This window comes from Chiloscyllium punctatum, chromosome 27, assembly GCF_047496795.1.
Source record: "Chiloscyllium punctatum isolate Juve2018m chromosome 27, sChiPun1.3, whole genome shotgun sequence".
Lineage (NCBI taxonomy): Eukaryota > Metazoa > Chordata > Chondrichthyes > Orectolobiformes > Hemiscylliidae > Chiloscyllium > Chiloscyllium punctatum.
The window spans coordinates 10,848,185-10,867,681 of NC_092765.1; the positions used below are offsets into that span (position 1 = coordinate 10,848,185).

The 19,497-nt window shown below is 48.6% G+C and overlaps 1 protein-coding gene across 1 annotated transcript in view; it reads left to right on the forward strand.

Moving 5' to 3' along the window:
* Positions 1-19,497, forward strand: part of LOC140453410 (receptor-type tyrosine-protein phosphatase U-like) — a 476,064-nt gene that overhangs the window by 138,746 nt on the left and 317,821 nt on the right. Inside the window, exon 8 of the mRNA XM_072548057.1 lies at positions 15,615-15,696. Coding sequence (XP_072404158.1) covers positions 15,615-15,696 — 82 coding nt within the window. The remainder of the gene's footprint in view (positions 1-15,614; positions 15,697-19,497) is intronic.

Here is a 19,497-nt window from a genome sequence, read left to right on the forward strand (position 1 = left end):
CCAGCCAGCTCGCAGTCAGTCCTCAACTAAGGAGATTCTAATGTCACTGGTTACACTTTTTTTCTTTTCTAATCTCCTTTTTTCTCCGTAACCAAGTCACCCTTTATTTACCTATGCACAATACATTGACTGTAGCCAGCCAGCTTGGAGTCAGTCCCTGAACTGAGGAGATTCTAACCTCCTGGTTCTAATATTTTCCTAATCAACCTCTTCAGGGGTGTTATTACACACTTCTGGAACAGCTGAGACTTGAACCCAGGCCTCCTCTTCCAGGGTTAGGGACACCAGCACTGCACCACAAGAGGACCCTCTCTCCTGGTTCTATTTTTAAAGTTTATTTTTATTTCATGAAACAGTACAAATGCAAACAGTCAACAATAATTAAAGAGCAGCAGTTCACAAAAAAAAACACTATTTACAGGGGAAGGGGCAGCAAGGCCAAACCCCATACCCCACTGTTCAATAGTTAACGGAAATGAGGACAAACACAAATCCCACTTTCAGTCATCAAAAAGGTAACAGTAACATTGACAAGACTGTCCAATCAAATGAGAGACAGTGTATAGAACACAGATCCAGTATAGCTAAAAACAATATCTGATGCAGGTCCACATCACATACTGATCAGACCGTCCTTGGCTAGCCTTCCTACAGGACAGTCATGGGCCTTCCAATCTCTGGCCTCCCTGCATATTGATCGACCCTCCCCCGGCCCACTTTCCTCTGGTCACCCAGTGTACTAACCAAACCACTCTCGACCTGCTTTCCTACAGTCGGGCTGTTGGTCTTCCAGCAACTGGCCACCCTGCATACTGACTGACCCTCCCTTCTGGCCAGCGTTCCTACACACCGGTCATCAGCTGTCTAGCTCCCACCTCCCAGCTCCCCCGCGTACTGACTGGTCCTCCCCTGGTCGGCCTTCCTACAGGCCGCCATTAGCTGCCTGGCTCAGCCTCTCCACACACTGACCGGCCTGCCCTATACTGGCTTTCCTGCGAGGATGCTATCAGTTGCCTTACCCCACCCATCACATGTAGTGACAGCCCCCTCCCAGTCTGCTTTTCTCCAGGCCAGTCATTAACCCTCTGGCCCCCAGCAAGCTCGCGTAATGGCTGCCCTCTCCCCTGACCAGCTTTCCTACAAGCACACTGGCTGTGGTTAGCCAGCTCAAGAATCAACTCGCCACAAACAAAAACAAAATCTCCAATCCAATGGACAGCTATCTCAAGACTCAGTTCACCACAAGAAAAGGAAAACTGACTGTGTGGAGTTTGCACATTCTCCCCGTGTCTGCGTGGGTTTCCTCCAGGTGCTCCGGTTTCCTCCCACAGTCCAAAAAAATGTGCAGGTTTGGTGAATTGGCCATGCTAAATTGTCCGTAGTGTTAGGTGAAGGGGTAAATGTAGGGGAATGGGTCTGGGTGGGCTGCGCTTCAGCGGGTCGGTGTGAACTTGTTGGGCTGAAGGGCCTGTTTCCACACTGTAAGTAATTTAATCTAAGTGTGAAAAGATATCCCCAGTTCACTGGCTGTGGCCAGCCAGCTCCAGAGCCCGAAACCCAGGGCACACTGGCTGAGGCCAGCCAGCTCAAGAGCCAGTTCATCAAAAAGAAATAAAAACACAAACAAAAACCCAGCAAACCACCTCGCCTTCTGGCCACTCAAAGACAGCCTGCACCCATACACCAACCAGTCACCTCTAGGACAGCCCATTCTGTTTCCCCACCCAACCCTCTAAGACGACAGCGATCAGGATGTCCTACCCACCTTCCGACTTCCCTAGCCCCTCTTCTGTGCCTTCCGGCCACCTCTAAACCAGCCCACCCTTGTACCTCCCGGGGTGACAGCGCTAAAGACAGACTACCTGCCTTCTGGCTCTTGGTCTGCCCCTAAATACCATGTGGCTCTCGTCCACCTGATGCGCCATCCGACCTATGCACTGCCCTGACTGATGTCTGGGCAACGTCTAGAACAGCCTGACCCTTCCCTGGGATAACAGTGCACGGGCAAGTCCACAGGCCTTCTGGATCTCAGTCTGCCCCTACGTACCTTCTGGCTCTGGGCCACTCCGACACACCTTCTGGCCATCTCTAGGACAGCCCATCCTGCTTACCCCTTCTCAGGACGAAGCGCTCAGAATGGCCTACACACCTTCCAGCTCTCCGGGCGACTGGCATTGGGGTGGCCTACCCACCTTCCGGCTTTCAGGACAGCCTACCCACCTTTCTGGTTCTCAGGACAGCCTACCCTCCAGCTCTCGGGGTGACAGCTTTTCAGACAACCTATGAGCCTCCCAGCTCAGTGAGGCCTGCCAGACTCAAGGTGATAGTGCAGATGATAACATAACAAGCAATAAGACAGAATCAATTACCAACAAACAGAGTCCTTTCTGGTACACAGCATCCATTACCATAAATAGTTCTCTGCAAAATACACAGTCCATTACCATAAACAATTCTCTTCAAAATGCAGAGTCCATTCCCAGGAACAGAGTCCACTCCAGTATACAAAGTGCATTGTCAGAAATAGAGTCCACTCCAGTATGTAGAGTTCATTGCCAAAAACAGAGTCCACAACTGAAGGCAGAATATACTCCTGAAGGCAGCAAAAGCACTCCTCACAGCACACACACAGGTGTTCAGTCTTTACAGAGCCTAGTCTACCAAAAGGGGTCCAGGCCTACTCAGAGAGGAACAGTTCATCCAGAAAGGTGCAGTATCTCACAGGGGATCAGTCCAAACATCAAAGAAGAGTGAAAACACATCCAAAAAGGAAAGAAAACACTTTTGAAGCAGGAGGGACTTGAACCCAGGTCTCCTAGTTCAGGGGTAGGGACTCTACTACTACACCACAAGAGGGCCCTCTCTCTGGGTTCTATTTTTTTTGATACTGTAATCAATTTTAGTAAACTATACAAGTTACAAACAAACAGTTAACATTTACAGCCATATACAAGAAACAGCAATTTAAAGGGGAAGGGGGCGGCAAGTCAGACCCCAAACCCCACCATACAACCAGTTCGCAGGGAAACAAGGACAAACCTCGAATTCCACATTACATTATCAAAGAAGAAAATGTAAACACAATCACATACAAATAGTCTGATAAACAGAACAATAAAACAATGCTTATAGCACTGACACCCCTGATAACCCAACAAACCACCCATACCCCCCACATTCCAGCCACTCTAAGGCAGTCTGCCCCCACACCCCTTCCAGCTCTTTTTCCGCCCCAAGTCCTTCCGGCTCTCAGTCCACCCTGACACACCTTCCAGCCACCTCTTGGACAGCCCATCCTGTTTCCCTACCAACCCCACCCCCCACTCCAGCCCCAGGACGACAGCAATCAGGACAGCCTACCCATCTTCTGACCTCCCTAACCACTCTTCCTTGTGTTCCAGACACCTCTAGGACAGCCCACCCTGGTATCCACTGGGGTGATAGACCTGAGCACAGCCTACCTGCCTGCCAGCTCTCAGTCTGTCCTTATGTACCATCTTGCTCTCACCCACCCTGATCGCCACCTGGCCTGTGGACTGCCCTGACAGACATCTGGGCCACGTCTAGGACAGCCTGTCCCCCTCCCTGGGACGATGGTGCACAGAGAAGCCCACAGGCCTACTGGATCACAGCCTGCCCCTACACACCTTCTGGCCCTCAGCTGTTCTGACATACTTCTAGGACAGCCTGTCCCAATTGCCCCTTCTCAGAACAACAGTGCTCAGAACAGCTTAGCCACCTTCTTGCTCTTGGGGTGACCGGCATCGGGGTGGCCTACCCAACTTCTGGCTTTCAGGGCAGCCTACTTGTCTTCTGGTTCTCAGGACGGCCTACCCACCCTCCAGGTCTCAAGATGACAGCTTTCTGGATGATGGACGAACCTGCCAGTTCACAGTGAGGCCTGCCAGAGCTGGGGATGCACAAGACAGTGCAGGTGATAAACCCAACAAGCAACAAGAGAGAGTCAGTTACCAACAAACAAAGTCCTCGATCTACACAGTCAATGTGTAACAGGTGTAATTCAGTTTCCATTAGGGAAATGTTGTTTCACTGGCTGGTTAGAGTCTGTGTGTTACTGTTTTCTTTCACTTTGACAAAAGTATCATACTGGTTTTGTGGCAGGGCTTAGCTCTTGCACATTGGATTTCTTTCTTTTTTGCATGCGTTTCCACTTTTATTAATGTTTTGACGGAGCTGCTCAAATAATGTACCTTTTCAGTTGAACTGTTCCTCTGTGGTTAGGCCTGGCCCTCTGTGGATAGACTACATCTCTGTAAAGAGTGAACATCTGTGTGTATGCTGGGAGGTGAGATTTCCTGCATCCTGAAGTGGACTCTGCCCTCATGAGTGGATTCAGACCTCTTGAATTAACTGCACCTTTACAATGAACTGTATTCCTGTGAGTGGGCCTGGTCCTTTGTGGATGGACCGGGCCTCTATGGAGACTGAGGGGTGTGTGCTGAGGGGTGTACGTTTGCTGCCTTCAGGAATTGATTCTGCCTCTGGTTGTGGATTCTGTTTTTGGCAATGAACTCTGCATATTGGAGTGGACTTTATTTCTGACAATGCACTTTGCATAGTGGAGTGGACTCTGTTCCTGGGAGTGGGCTGTGCATTCTGAAGAGAATTGTTTATGGTAATGGACTTGGTATTCTGCAGAAAACTATTTATGATAGTGGACTCTGTGTACCAGAGAGGACTTTGTTTGTTGGTAACTGACTCTCTCTGCTTTTGCCCGAAACGTCGATTTCGATGCTCCTTGGAATCTGCCTGAACTGCTGTGCTCTTCCAGCACCACTAATCCAGACTGTGTAGATCAGCCAGTTTAGGATCAGTTTCCCCCAAAAAACAGAAAACAACAGCAGCAGTACACACTGACTGTGTGGCCAGCCAGGCCAGAGTCAGTCCCTGCACTGAGGAGATTCTAATCTCCTGGTTCTAATAGTTTTCTAATCACCCTCTTCAGAGATGTTGCTACACACTTCTGGTACAGGTAGGACTGAGTCCACTGGCAGGGACACTACCACTGCACCACAAGCGGGCCCTCTCTCCTGGTCATATATATATTTTTAAACAGCATCAGTTCCCTAAACTGAGGAGATTCTAAATCTGCTGGTTGTTTATTTTTTCCTATTCTATTTCCACCCCACCCCCACCCCCCACACTACCTGCTTAACACCAGTAGTTGCTTATTTTTCCCAAGCACCCATGTCATGTGTATGTAGGTGCGGGACACAGTGAAGACCAACAAGTGAGTAAATCTTTATTCATTTTCTAACGCCAGGAAGAAAGGAAACACCCAAGTGGTCAGTGACAAGCAATGCCCTTCTCATTAAAGGGCAATATTGCGTGATCAAAAAAGTGAAGGGGAGGGCAGGGATTAAATCAAAATAGAGATGGAGGGGGCAACAAAGCACTCCACTCCCTGCGGCGCCCATCTCCCCCAAAAACCTTGAAGGTGTTGGTAGACACTGGGTGATCATTCTCCAGGGACACCAAGGCACGGACGTACCCATGGAAGAGGGGCAGGCAATCAGCCACAATGACCCCCTCCACAGCTTGCTGACTGGACCTGTTTTTGGCCAGTTTGGCCAGGCCCAGGAGCAGACTCACTAGGGTTGAGACTGGCTCTAATGAAATGAGGGGTACGTCAGGATCCAAGAGATCAATTGTGTTAGGGGGTTTTCTAGTCCGATGTAGACAGATGTTTCTGTGGCCAGCAGCGAAATATCAAAATGGTGTGTTGCATCCCTGGTGCCAGGATCAAGGATGTCTCAGAGGGTGCAGAAAGTTGAAGAGGGAGAGGGGCCAGCAGGAGGTCATTGTACACATTGGAACCAACGACATAGGAAGGGAAAAGGTTGAGATTCTGAAGGGAGATTACAGAGAGTTAGACAGGAATTTAAAAAGGAGGTCCTAGACATTAGCCATATCTTGATTACTCCCAATGCTACGAGCTAGTGAGGGCAGGAATAGAATGATGCAGCAGGTAAAAGCATGGCCGAGGAGCTGATGTATGGGAGAAGGATTCACATTTTTGGATCATTGGAAGCTCTTTTGGGGTAGAGATGACCTGCGCAAGAAGGACAGATTGCACCTAAATTGGAAGGGGACTAATATACTGGCTGGGAGATTTGCTCGAGCTGCTCAGGAGGATTCAAACTAGTAAGGTGGGGCGTTGGACCCAGGGAGATAGTGAAGAAAGAGATCAATCTGAGACTGGTACGGTTGAGAACAGGAGCGAGTCAAACAGTCAGGGCAGGCAGGGACAAAGCAGAGAACAAGGTAGGACTAATAAATTAAACTGCATTTATTTTGATGCAAGGGCCTAACAGGGAAGGCACTCAGGGCATGGTTAGGAACATGGAACCTGGGATATCATTCCTATTACAGAAACAGGTCTCAGGGATGGAAAGGACTGGCAGCTTAATGTTCCTGGATACAAATGCTCCAGGAAGGATAGAAAGGGAGGCAAGAGAGGAGAGGGTGTGGCATTTTTGATAAGGGATAGCATTACAGCTGCGCTGAGGGAGGATATTCCCGGAAATACATCCAGGGAAGTGATTTGGGTGGAGCTGAGAAATAAGAAAGGGCTGATCACCTTATTCAGATTGTACTATAGACCCCCTAATAGTCAGAAGGAAATTGAGAAACAAATTTGTCAGGAGATCTCAGTTATCTGAGAGAATAATAGGGTAGTTATGGTAGGGGATTTTAACTTTCCAAACATCGACTGGGACTGCCATAGTGTTGAGGGTTTAGATGGAGAGGACTTTAAGTGTGTACAAGACAATTTTCTGATTCAGTATGTGGATGTACCTACTAGAGAAGGTGCAAAACTTGACCTACTCTTCGGAAATAAGGCAGGGCAGGTGACTGAGGTGTTAGTGGGGAGCACACTGGGGCCAGTGACCATAGTTCTATTGGCTTTAAACTAGTGATGGAAAAGGATAGACCAGATCTAAAAGTTGAGAAAGGCCAATTTTGATGGTATTAAGCAAGAACTTTCACAAGCTGATGTTCGTAGGTAAAGGGTTGGCTGAAAATGGGAAGCCTTCAGAAATGAGATAAGGAGAATCCAGAGAAAGTATATTCCTGTCAAGGTGAAAGGAAAGGCTGGTAGGTATAGGATGACTAAAGAAATTGAGGGTTTGGTTAAGAAAAAGAAGGAAGCATATGTCAGGTATAGACAGGATAGATTGAGTGAATCCTTAGAAGAGTAAAAAGGCAAAGGAGTATAGTTAAGAGGGAAATCAGGAGGGCAAAACGGGGACATGAGATAACTTTGGCAAATAGGGTTAAAGGAGAATCCACAGGGTTTTTACGAATACATTAAGGACAAAGGATAACTCGGGAGAAAATAGGGCCCCTCAAAAATCAGCAAAGCGGCCTTTGTGTGGAGCTGCAGGAGATGTGATCGATACAAAACATGTATTTTGCATCAGTATTTACTGTGGAAAAGTCATGGAAGATATAGAATGTAGGGCAATAGATGGTGACATCTTAAAAAGTGTCCATGTTACAGAGGAGGAAGTGCTAGATGTCTAGAAATGCATAAAAGTGGATAAATCCCCAGGACCTGATCAGGTGTACCCTAGAACTCTGTGGGAAGCGAGGGAAGTGATTGGTGGACCTTTTACTGAGATATTTGTATCATCAATAGTCACAGGTGAGGTGCTGGCAGACTGAGGGTTGACAAACGTGATGCCACTGTTTAAGTAAGGACAAGCCAGGGAACTACAGACCAGTGAACCTGACATTGCTGGTGACAAATTGTTAGAGAGAATCCTGAGGAACAGGATATACAGGTATTTGGAAAGGCAAGGACTGATTAGGAATAGTCAACATGGCTTTGTGCATGGGAAATCATGTCTCACAAACTTTTTTGAAGTAGTAAGGAAGAGGATTGATGAGGGCAGAGCAGTAGATGTGATCTACATGGACTTCAGTAAGGCGTTCAACAAGGCTCCCCATGGGAGACTGATTAGCAAGGTTAGATCTCATGGAATACAGGGAGAACTAGCCATTTGGATACAGAATTGGCTCAAAGGTAAAAGACAGAGGGTGGTGGTGGAGGGTTGCTTTTGAGACTGGAGGCCTGTAACCAGTGGAGTGCCACAAGGATCGGTGCTGGGTTCACTACTTTTCCTCACTTATATAAATGATTTAGATGTGAGCATAAGAGGTATAGTTAGTAAGTTTGCAGATGACACCAAAATTGGAGGTGTAGTGGACAGTGAAGAAGGTTACCTCAGATTACAATGGGATCTTGATTAGATGGGCCAATGAGCTGAGAAGTGGCAGATGGAGTTTAATTCAGATAAATACGAGGTGCTGCATTTTGGGAAAGCAAATCTTAGCAGGACTTATACACTTAATGGTAAGGCCCCAGGGAGTGTTGCTGAACAAAGAGACCTTGGAGTGCAGGTTCATAGCTCCTTGAAAGTGGAGTCGCAGGTAGATAGGATAGTGAAGAAGGCGTTTGGTATGCTTTCCTTTATTGGTCAGAGTATTGAGTGCAGGAGTTGGGAGGTCTTGTTGCAGCTGTACAGGACATTGATTAGACCACTGTTGGAATATTGTGTGCAATTCTGGTCTCTTTCCTATTGGAAAGATGTTGTGAAACTTGAAAGGGTTCAGAAAAGATTTACAAGGATGTTGCCAGGGTTGGAGGATTTGAGCGATAGGGAGAAGTTGAATAGGCTGGGGCTGTTTTCCCTGGAGCGTCAGATGCTGAGGGGTGATCTTATAGAGGTTTATAAAATCATGAGAGGCATGGATAGGGTAAATAGACAGACAAAGTCTTTTGTGAGGCGGGGGAGCCCAAAACTAGAGGGCATAGGTTTAGGGTGAGAGGGGAAAGATATAAAAGAGACCCAATGGGTAATGTTTTCATGCAAAGGGTGGTGTATGGAATGAGCTGCCAGAAAATGTGGTGGAGGCTGGTACAATTGTAACATTTAAGAGGCATTTGGATGGTTATATGAATAAGAAGGGTTTGGAGGGATATGGGCCGGGTGCTGGCAAGTGGGACTAGATTGGGTTGGGATATCTGGTCAATATGGACATGTTGGATGGAACGGTCTGTTTCTATGCTGTATATCTCTGACTGAGATCCTCTGACCTACCCTCCCCTGTCTGCACTGGGTGTGTGAAGATCAGGAACATGCCCAAAGATCAGAACTTAAAGTTCAACAAAAATTAAAAAGGGAGTGCAAACACTCAAATCCCATATATACACACATGGTCCACAGACTCCACGGACTCCATAGCTCAACTGAACAAGCAGGGGATTGCTGCGTGCAGCGCCCTCCACCCCACGTCCTCAACCAAAAAGGGAGAGGACTCCCAAGTAGAGAGCCCTACACTGGGGATCCCCACTGTCCAGTGGCAAATGGGCAGGCAAGATGTGTCTGAGCAGTGGATGAGGGGAAAAGAGGTGGACAGGGTGCAGCAGCAGTCTGTACAGGGTCACTGTGAAATGTTCCTGCAGGGGACAAAACAAATTCTGGAGGCTGCTCAGATTGTCTGGCACAGGCTTCCGCGGGAAGTATGGGACCTTGGGACCAACGTGAAATCCCATCCGGGCAGGTGTAAGCGCAGACAGGATTCTACCGCACACCTGAGCATCCTCCAACTGGTGCACTGTTGTTCCAAGCACCACCATCTTAATGCATCAAATGGCAGTGGCCTCAACCAGACATCTACCACTGCCCTGCTCGCAATATCCTGCAGCAGCATCCAGCCCAGACCCCGCCACCCAGCACATCCCCAACCCTGTTCACCTTCGCAGCCACAGCCCTCCCCTCCAACAGCTACTCAACCAGTGAACACTGAGGTGCGGATTCTTGAGCAACAGCTCTCTGATGATAGCTGCTACTCCTGCTGGAGGGTAAGCGCAATGTGTTTCGACGATGTTCCAGACAGTGATCAGGTGCTGGTAAAAGACAGGCAGCGTCCTGAGAGCTACCTCCAAACCATCATGGCCGATGAACAGGAGCTGCATGTCGTAGTGGAGGTTACGTACCTGGTGGATAAAAATGTCACCAGGGCACACTACCTAGGAGGAGGCTCAATGTAAAAGGTATTGCTGCAAGGTCTGAAGGTGGAAAGTCGCTACCTGGGTGCAAACGCGCCAGCGACTGACCGCCCTCCTCAATACGGAGATTCAGGACCTGCGCAGTGACCCAGTGAGTCTTTTTGTCCCAGAAGAAGTGAACCAATGTTCTCTGGATGTCAGCGACAAAACCAGGAGGGACAAAAGTGACCAACTGGTACCACAACATGGCAACCACCAACTGGTTTATGACCAGCACTCGACTCCTATGAGCCAGCACACTGAGCAGTCCTGTCCAGCGGCCTAAGTGAGCTGAGACTTTGGCCTCCAGCTCCTGCCAGTTGGCCAGCCAGGATTCCTCAGCCGGGCTGAGGTAGACCCCCAGGTAGAGGAGATGGGTGGTACTCCAGCTGAACCCCCATAACTCCTCCGGCAGAGAGTCTACCCGCCACGGACTGACCAGTAGTCCGGAACACTTGGCCCAGTTGATCCTGGCGGAAGACGCCGCTGGGTACACCGCCTGGCACTCGCGCATCCTCCCCAGGTCAGCCGGGTCGGTGAAAGTGAGGAGCACATAAATCAGCATAAGCAGAGAGGACCACCCCCATGCCTGCGCAGGACAGAACTAGCCCCAAAGACCTCTTCCACAAGAGGCACAGGAAAGCCACCACGCACAGGGAATACAGCTGGCCAGACAAGGAGCAGCCCTGATGTGTTCCTCTTCCAAAATGAAGGGGCGCAGTCAGGGACCTGTTAGCTTTAACCAGACACTCTGCGGTGTACAAAAGTCAGATCCAGGCATTGACTGCTTCCCAAACTCGAATGCCTGAACAGTCCCGAGCAGATATTAGTGACCGACCCTGTCGAGCACCTTCTCCTTGTTGAGGGACAGGTAGGCGCTCAGCAGACCAGCGTGTCAACAGAAATGGAACAGGTCCCAGACCAGTGGACGTTGTCGTGTTTTCTCCGGCCTGGGACTGAGTAGGACTGGTCCGGGTGAATCATGTAGGCTAATACAGAAGCCCGGCAAGAAGTCAACACCCTGGTGAAAATTTTGTAATCCATGCCATGGAGGGAGCCTGGATGCCTATTCTTCGAGAAATGAAGGTCTCCCTTCTTTGGCAACAGGACAATGACCACCCTTCACCAAGAAAGGGGCATCTCTCCAGCATTTAGACACTCCCCTAGGACATCCCAGAATGCCCTGAAAAACTCCAGTCAGCCTATCCAGCCCCAGGGACTTGCCCCTTGAGAGCCACTCGAGGGCACTGATCAGCTTCTCTAAAATGACGGGATTGTCGTGCCTTCCAGCATCCTCTGGGCTGAGCTGTGGCAGATCCTCCTGCAGAACTCTGCAAGTATCCTCGCCCAACGGATCTGGAGAGAACAGGACCATGTAATAGGAGTGAATTTGGGCCCTGATACCCTCCAGATCAGAGATGAGGGACCAGTTGTCAGCCAACAGCACAAGGAGCTGTTGACTGGTGCCGCGCCTTTTTTCCAGCAAGTAGAATGAGGAAGAGCCACGGTCCAGGTCCTGGAGGAGCCGGATCCATGACCTCACGTACATGCCCTGGGACCCAATGACCTGCAGGTCCCAGAGCGTGGCCTTCTTCGCTTTGTACACTCACCGCAGGGTTGGGTCCACATCAGGCTGACCGAGACGTGACTCCAGATCGAATACCTACTTCTCCAACTTCTCAATCATGGATTTCCACCTCTTTGTTGACCCCCTCGCATACTCCTGACAGAAAATGCAGATATGAACCTTGCCTACATCCCACCAGAGTGTCAGGGAGGGAAGCTTCCCCACTTCCTTCTTTGGCTGGCCCAGAACCGCTGAAACTGGCCTCAGAACTGCTCATCCTCCAACAGTGGGTAGTTAAAGTGCCACTATGTGGACTTGAGTCAGGCGCCAAATGGAAGGAGTTCCACCCACACCAGGTGTGGGTCTGTGCACAGCACCTGCCGCATGGAGGTCTCTGAAAAGCAGGAGGTGTACGCCCACAAAAAGTGCAGGCGGTCGATTCTGGACACTCCAACTCCAGGCCTCACGAAGGTGAAGGCGATAGAATCAGGATGGAGATTTCACTAGATGTCCAACAGGTCGAAGGAGTTGACGAAGTCCCCCAAATTCCTTCCAGATGCTAAACCAGACCGGGCATCACCACGGTCCCAGTCCTCAAGGATGCAGTTAAAATCTCCACCGAGGACAACACACTGGCCTTCGTCAGCAGAGGAGAGATGAGCGGACAGTTCTCTGTAGAAGTGCATTTGCCTTGGTCCAACTAAAGGAACGTAGACGTTCACAAACTGAAGCACCGTGCCCCCCCCCCCCCCCCCCACCCAGCCGAATTGTCAGATGAAGCAAACAGCCTGGCACAGGCTCGCTGACCCCCAAGATCTCCGGCTGAAAATGCAGGGCCAACAAGATAGCTACCCAGCCTGATCTGCGGGTGAGGTGACTCCTGTGGGCTCCCCCCCCCCCGCACCTTGCCACTCCAAATGCCAGGTGACTTTGTCTCCTGGGGTAACTTGCAGGAAGCACACCACATCCTTCCTTTCTGAAGGCCCAAAACGGTCTGGAATCTGCACTGTGACTCCCTGCTGCTGTTAATTTTGAGGCTGGCTATGATAGTCTTCATGTCAGCAGGGTTGTGCAACCACCACCAATACAATTAAACCAGTTACTGGGAGGAGGAGAGGGGGCACAGAAGTCCTTCAACCTCCCCAGGACTGCACCCAGGAATTTTCTAACACTCTTTTGCTCATTTGAATACAGTCCAGATGCTTGGCGAGAAGCCTGGGCCAAGTACACTTGCTCGAAGGAGTTCCAGCGGTTCAGTGGCAGTTGGGCTCTGTCCCGGTGACTATGAGTTTCCTTGACAAATTCCAGGAGCTCCTCGGGAGGGATGAGGAGGAGCTAGGTGGGGGGCACCTGGGACTCAACAACTTCGCTGGAGATGGACTCTGCTTCGTCCCCAGTGCCCATCGCTGAACCCGAACTCTCCACCAGGAAGTCACCCTCAGTTGCCAGCCCCTCCCCCACAGGCATAGTGGGGGCTGGCCCGGCACCACCAACTAGCCTCAAGCCCCCAGCAATCCGACCCCCAGTGTCCCTGGTGGTAACTTCTTCAACGCACCCCTTCCCAGAATGCAAGGTCCAATCATTGGGCAGCGGAGGCTTGTGGCCCCACTCCTCACCCGACACTTGAATGCTCGGCTCCTTGGGAAAAAGGTGCTCTCCCAGGGCCAAGGGGACTGGAAAGAGTCCAGGAGGGAGGAGTGAAGATAACATCGCCCTCCCCTTCACCACTCAATAACCTCCCGGTATTTAAAATACTACAGCCCGCACCGTGGGCCACTTTGTGTTCTATTCCATCCCTGGGGGCTGGTGGAACAGCAGCAACAGAATAACCTACTGCAGCTCCCAGAGGTTCAGGCAGGCTGGGCCATGGTTCGAGACAGGCAGGAGACACCGTGGATTCATCCCCTGGGGAGGGACAGTACCGCTGGAGTGTTCCCAGGAACTCTCTCCCCTCCAGGAGGCAGCACCTCTTCCCCAGGGAGAGGGGGTAATTTATGGGCCTTCCCTTCTCTGCCCACCTTGGTGTTCACATGACCCAAGGCTTTCTCACCCCCGCCCCCCCTCCCCCACATCTCCAGGAACACTCTTGGCTGGGGGGAATACAGGGGGCATGGCAAGGGCAGGGAGAGCCATTTGTATCACTTCCTATCCTGCTCTTGTAATGTCAGGTGCTGGTGGGTGGTGGGACCAGGTTCCTGAACCCCACCCCATGGCACCGATCCCCAGGGAACCTATACCCCCAGACCCTGTGCTTGATGGTGACAAGGGAGGTGACAACTCTTAGGGAACCTGTACCCAAGGCCCTCCCCACAACACCGGAGTTTCCCAAACCTGCCCCACTCAGCCGGACACTCACCCCCCTTCCCACCAGAGGCCAAGGTACCAGTAGCCCCTGCTGACAGGGCTTGTGGTGTTGTCCTGGGAGGGGGGGAAGTTGGTGCGGCAGCACCACCTGCAGCTGTTGGTGTGGGCTGGACAACCTTCTGGGTGGGGCAGTTCTTCCTTATGTGCCCCACCTCATGGCACAGATGACACCGCACAGTCTATCATCCAGAAGACGCTGTAGGCTGTTCCCTCATGGAGGAGGGTAAATGAGCCCACTGTGGTATCCCCCCAGGTCAGGCAAGTGAACACCTGGCATTGGAAGGAGTAGACATGCTGGAGGACAGGGTTCTTCAGACTGAGCGGAAGCAGTTGCACACTTGACTGGATCTCCCCTAGAGTTTAGAGATGGGGGAGAAGGAGTTCATTGGCAATGAGGGGCAGGACATTGGAAATCATGATCCTCCAGGCAGTGACCTCCAATGGGTCGACGGAGAGGAATGTCCTGCCCACAGTGAGCCCCTTCTGCATAGCCAAATGGACCACCTGCTCAGTCCTAAGGAAGAATACGACTTTCCTGTACATGTGGGCTATAGCAATGATGGCCAGATGGCCAACCACACTAGCCATGGCTTAACTGCAAGCCTCAATAATCATGTTGCGATGGGGATAGGCCTTCACCCCCAGGTGTTTGGTCAGATGCCTGAAGGGGGTAGGAGGTGTAGCAGGGTTTGCAGCAGTCAAGCTTAAGGCAGCAGCTTCTCAACATAGGTGCGGCTAGGGCCTGCTGCTTTCAGGCTTGCCATAGTGTGCTGCTGGGTGGCCCTGGTGTTCCTTCCTGTGTGGGCCTCAGGCAAAGGTGGTCATGACAAGGAGGTTGGGGCTGTAGCAGCAACAGTCCTAGGTGCCTTGGCCCTGGCGACAGCAGAGAGATTAGGCCCAGGTAGTAATAACAGTAACAGACCCAGGTGTTGGCAGGGCCCAGAAAGCAGTAATCCTGAGTGCAGGTTGGGTCCAGACAGCAGCAACAGCCTTCAGTTCAGGGGGGCCCTCAGCAAGTCCCAAGCAGCAATGGTCAAAGCAAGTCTAGGGTAGCAACAGTGCAGGCAGGCCCCAGGTTCCAGGCAGCAACAGTAGCAATCCCAGGTGTAGGTGGATCCCAAGCATCAACAGTTGAGGCAGGCCCAGGCACCAGAAAGTGTTCAGTTGTGGGCAAGGCACAGGCTGCTGCAGCAACAGCAGTGGTAGTAGCTGCTCATGCAGCTGAACACTGTTCAAACCAAAGGAAAAAAAAAGAAAGAAATACTAAGTAATATTTAAATATTCACTCATGTTGTCATAGCTTCCAAGGCTCTGGTCTAAATGCTGTAAAATGGGATGAGTACATTCAGATCTTAGATGATTGGCAAGGAAAAATGGGCCCAGTTGTCTCCTTTTGTACTATAAATGCCCATTAAAAATAAAAGATTTTGGCCAAATGTTAGCAGTTGCATTTCGAAATAATTGAGATAAAACTTTACTAATTTCAGATAACTCTTGGACTCATCAGCTTTTCATTTGCAAATCTTTCACAACTATCCATCTGTCTGCAACCATAACAATTTATTATGTGACTTAATGATGTTATTTGATTCTAATTGATACCAGGTTATTTTTGAAGCAGTCATCTTGCCGGAACAAAGAGGTTATATCGCATTAGATGATATACTGATCGCGGATTCCACCTGCAGTAAGTAAACAATCTCTTCTGTCTTTCCACTGTTATGACTAAAAGTCTGAAGGAAGAGATGAGGGAACTTTTTTTGTGACTCAGATAGTTATGATGATCTAAAAAGCACTGTTTAAAGGGAGAGTGGAAGCAGAATCAATAGTACTAACATAACATAAGAACGTAAGAAATCGGAGCAGGAGTAGGCAGTTCAGCCCTTTGAGCCTGCTCCACCATTCAATAAGGTCATGGCTGATCTTTGCTTGGCCTCAGCTCCACTTACCCATCCTCTCATTATAACCCTTAATTCATTTACTTAGCTTTAAAAACATTTACTGAGGAAGCCTCAACTAAACTTTTCTGATTCAGTATGTGGATGTACCTTCTAGAGAAAGTGCAGAACTTGACCTATTCTTGGGAAATAAAGCAGGGCAGGTGACTGAGGTGTCAGTGGGGGAGCACTTTGGGGCCAGAGACCATAATCCTATTAGATTTAAAATAGTGATGGAAAAGGATAAACCAGATCTAAAAGTTGAAGCTCTAAATTGGAGAAAGGTCAATTTTGACCGTATTAGGCAAGAACTTTCAAAAGCGGATTGGGGGCAGATGTTCACAGGTAAAGGGACGGCTGGAAGATGGGAAGCCTTCAGAAATGAGATAACGAGAATTCAAAGAACTTATATTCCTGTTAGGGTGAAAGGAAAGGCTGGTAGGTGTAGGGAATGCTGGATGACTAAAGAAATTGAGGGTTTGGTTAAGAAAAAGAAGGAAGCACATGTCAGGATAGATCGAGTGAATCCTTAGAAGAGTATAAAGGCATAGGAGTATACTTAAGAGGGAAATAAGGAGGGCAAAACAGGGACATGAAATAGCTTTGGCAATAGAGTTAAGGAGAATCCAAAGAGTTTTTACAAATATATTAAGGACAAAAGGGTAACAAGAGAGAGAATAGGGCCCCTCAAAGATCAGCAAGGTGGCCTTTGTGTGGAGCCACAAAAAATGGGGGAGATACTAAATGAGTATTTTGCCTCAGTATTTATTGTGGAAAAGGATATAGAAGATATAGAAAGTAGCAAAATAGATGGTGACACCTTGCAAAATGTCCATATTACAGAGGAGGAAGTGTTTGGTGTCTTGAAACGCATACAGGTGAATAAATCCCCAGAAGCTGATCAGTTGTACCCTAGAACTCTGTGGGAAGCTAGAGATGTGATTGCTGGGCCTTTTGCTGAGATATTTGTATCATTGATAGTCACAGGTGTTTAAGAAGGGTTGTGAGAACAAGCCAGGGAACTATAGACCAGTGAGCCTTACCTCAGTGGTGGGCAAGTTGTTGGAGGAAATCCTGAGGGATAGGATGTGCATGTATTTGGAAAGGCAAGGACTGATTAGGGATAGTCAACATGGTTTTGTGCATGGGAAATCATGTCTAGAGGGCATAGGTTTAGAGTGAGAGGGGAAAGATATAAAATGGACCTAAGGGGCAGCTTTTTCACGCAGAGGATGGTATGTGTATGGAATGAGCTGCCAGAGGAAGTGGTGGAGGCTGGCACAATTGCAACATTTAAAAGGCATTAAAAGGAATAGGGAGGGTTTGGAGGGATATGGGCCGGGTGCTGGCAGGTGGGACTAGATTGGGTTGGGATATCTGGTCAGCATGGACGGGTTGGATTGAAGGGTCTGTTTCCATGCTGTACATCTCTATGACTCTATAACTCCACGTGGATCATAAGAAAGCTGATACCTCACAAACGGCTCATCACTGATCCTAGTGGAACACCACTAGTCACTGGCTGCCATCCTGAGAAGGACCCTTTTATCTCCCCCTTTGCTGTCTACCAGACAGCCAAACTTCTATCCATGTTAGCACCTTACCTCTAATACCATGAACCCTTATCTCACTCAGCAGCTTCTTGTGTAGTACTTTGTCAAAAGCCTTCTTGAAGACCAGGTAGATAACATCCATTGGCTCTCCTTAGCCTGCTTGATTCCTCCTCAAAGAATTCTTACAGGTTTATCAAGTATGATGCCCCATTGATGAAGCCATGCTGACTTTGTCCAGCTTTACCATTTACTTCCATGTATTCATAAATCTTATCCTTCACAATGGACTCCAAAATCTTATTAACGACCAAGATTAGGCTAATCAGCCTGTAATTTTCTGTATTTTATCTTACTGTTCTCTTAAACAGCGGAGTTACATTAGCAATTTTCCAATCCTCTGGGATCCACCCTGACTCCAGTCATTCCTGAAAGATCACCACTAACACCTCCACTATCTCTTGAGCTATCTCCTTCAGAACTTTGGGTCGAGTCTATCTGATCAAAGTAATTTACCCACCTTCAAACCTTTCAGTTTTTCTAGCACCTTCTCCTTACTGATGGCAACCCAACTCTCTTGAATTTTTGGGCTATAACTTGTGTCTTCCACCTTGATGACTGATGCAAAGTAATTATTCAGTTCCTCAGCCATTTCTTTGTTCCCATTACTACTTCTGCAGCGTCATTTTCCAGCAGTCTAATGCCAATTTTTCCCTCTCTTTTGTCCTTTACATATCTAAAGAAACGCTTGCAATTTTCTTTTATATTACTAGCTACCTTGCCCTCCTATTTAATCTTCTCCCTCCTTATTTCTTTTTCATTTTTTTCATTATCTTGTATTGAGGACATGGAACATAGAAGATAGAACAGTGCACCACAGGAACAGGCTCTTCAGCCCACTATGCCTATGCTGACCATGATGCTATTCTAAACTAAAGTACATGGTCCATATCACTTTATTCCCTGCATATTAATGTGTCTGTCTAAATGCCTTTTAAACATTGCAATCATATCTGCTTCTACTACCTCCCCTGGCAGCATGTTCCAGCCACTTATCACCCTCTGTGTAAAAGACTGGAATCTGGAATGCACTGCCTGGAAGGGTAGCTGAGATAGGAAACCTCGAAACCTCTAAAAAGTACTTGAGTGAGTCCTTAAAATGTCATAAATATGAAGCTACAGGCCAAACGCTGGCAAGAGAGACTACTGTAGATTTATGCTTAAAAATGTGTTGCTGGAAAAGCACAGCAGGTCAGGCAGCATCAAAGGAACAGGGGAATTGACATTTTGGGCATAAGCCCTTCTTCAGGATTCCTGAAGAAGGGCTTATGCCTGAAATGTCGATTCTCCTGCTCCTTGGATGCTGCCTGACCTGCTGCGCTTTTCCAGCAACACATTTTTAAGCTCTGATCTCCAGCATCTGCAGTCCTCACTTTCTCCTACTGTAGATTTATACTCATTTTTATAAGTAAAAACTTGATGGGCTGAAGGGCCTCTTCTCTACTGTATGATTCTATGAATACATAACCACATGTAATCATTATACATCAGGTATGCAGTTCCTTTGATGATTTGGAGATGCCGGTGTTGGACTGGGGTGTACAAAGTTAAAAATCACACAACACCAGGTTATAGTCCAACAGGTTTATTTGGAAGCACGAGCTTTTGGAGTGCTGTTCCTTCATCAGATAGTTGTGGAGTTCTTTTGATAACTTTCTTTGTGCATCTTTGCATTCTTGTGAGAACTGTGTTTTCTTATTTTGTGTTTTTAAAAGTTGGAGACTGTAAAAGAAAGAGGTGTTTTAAAATACAGTGAATGAAAAGGTGGCACCAGTTTTCAAAGTATTGCAGGCATTGTGGAAACAATTGCATGTACAACCAATAATTGCAGATAAGTTGGAGTCAAGGAGCTACAAATGCAGCTTTTGCTATCAAAGAGAAGTTGATTGGTTTATGGACTAATGAGCAATTATCGAAGACAAACCATATTGCCTGCCAACG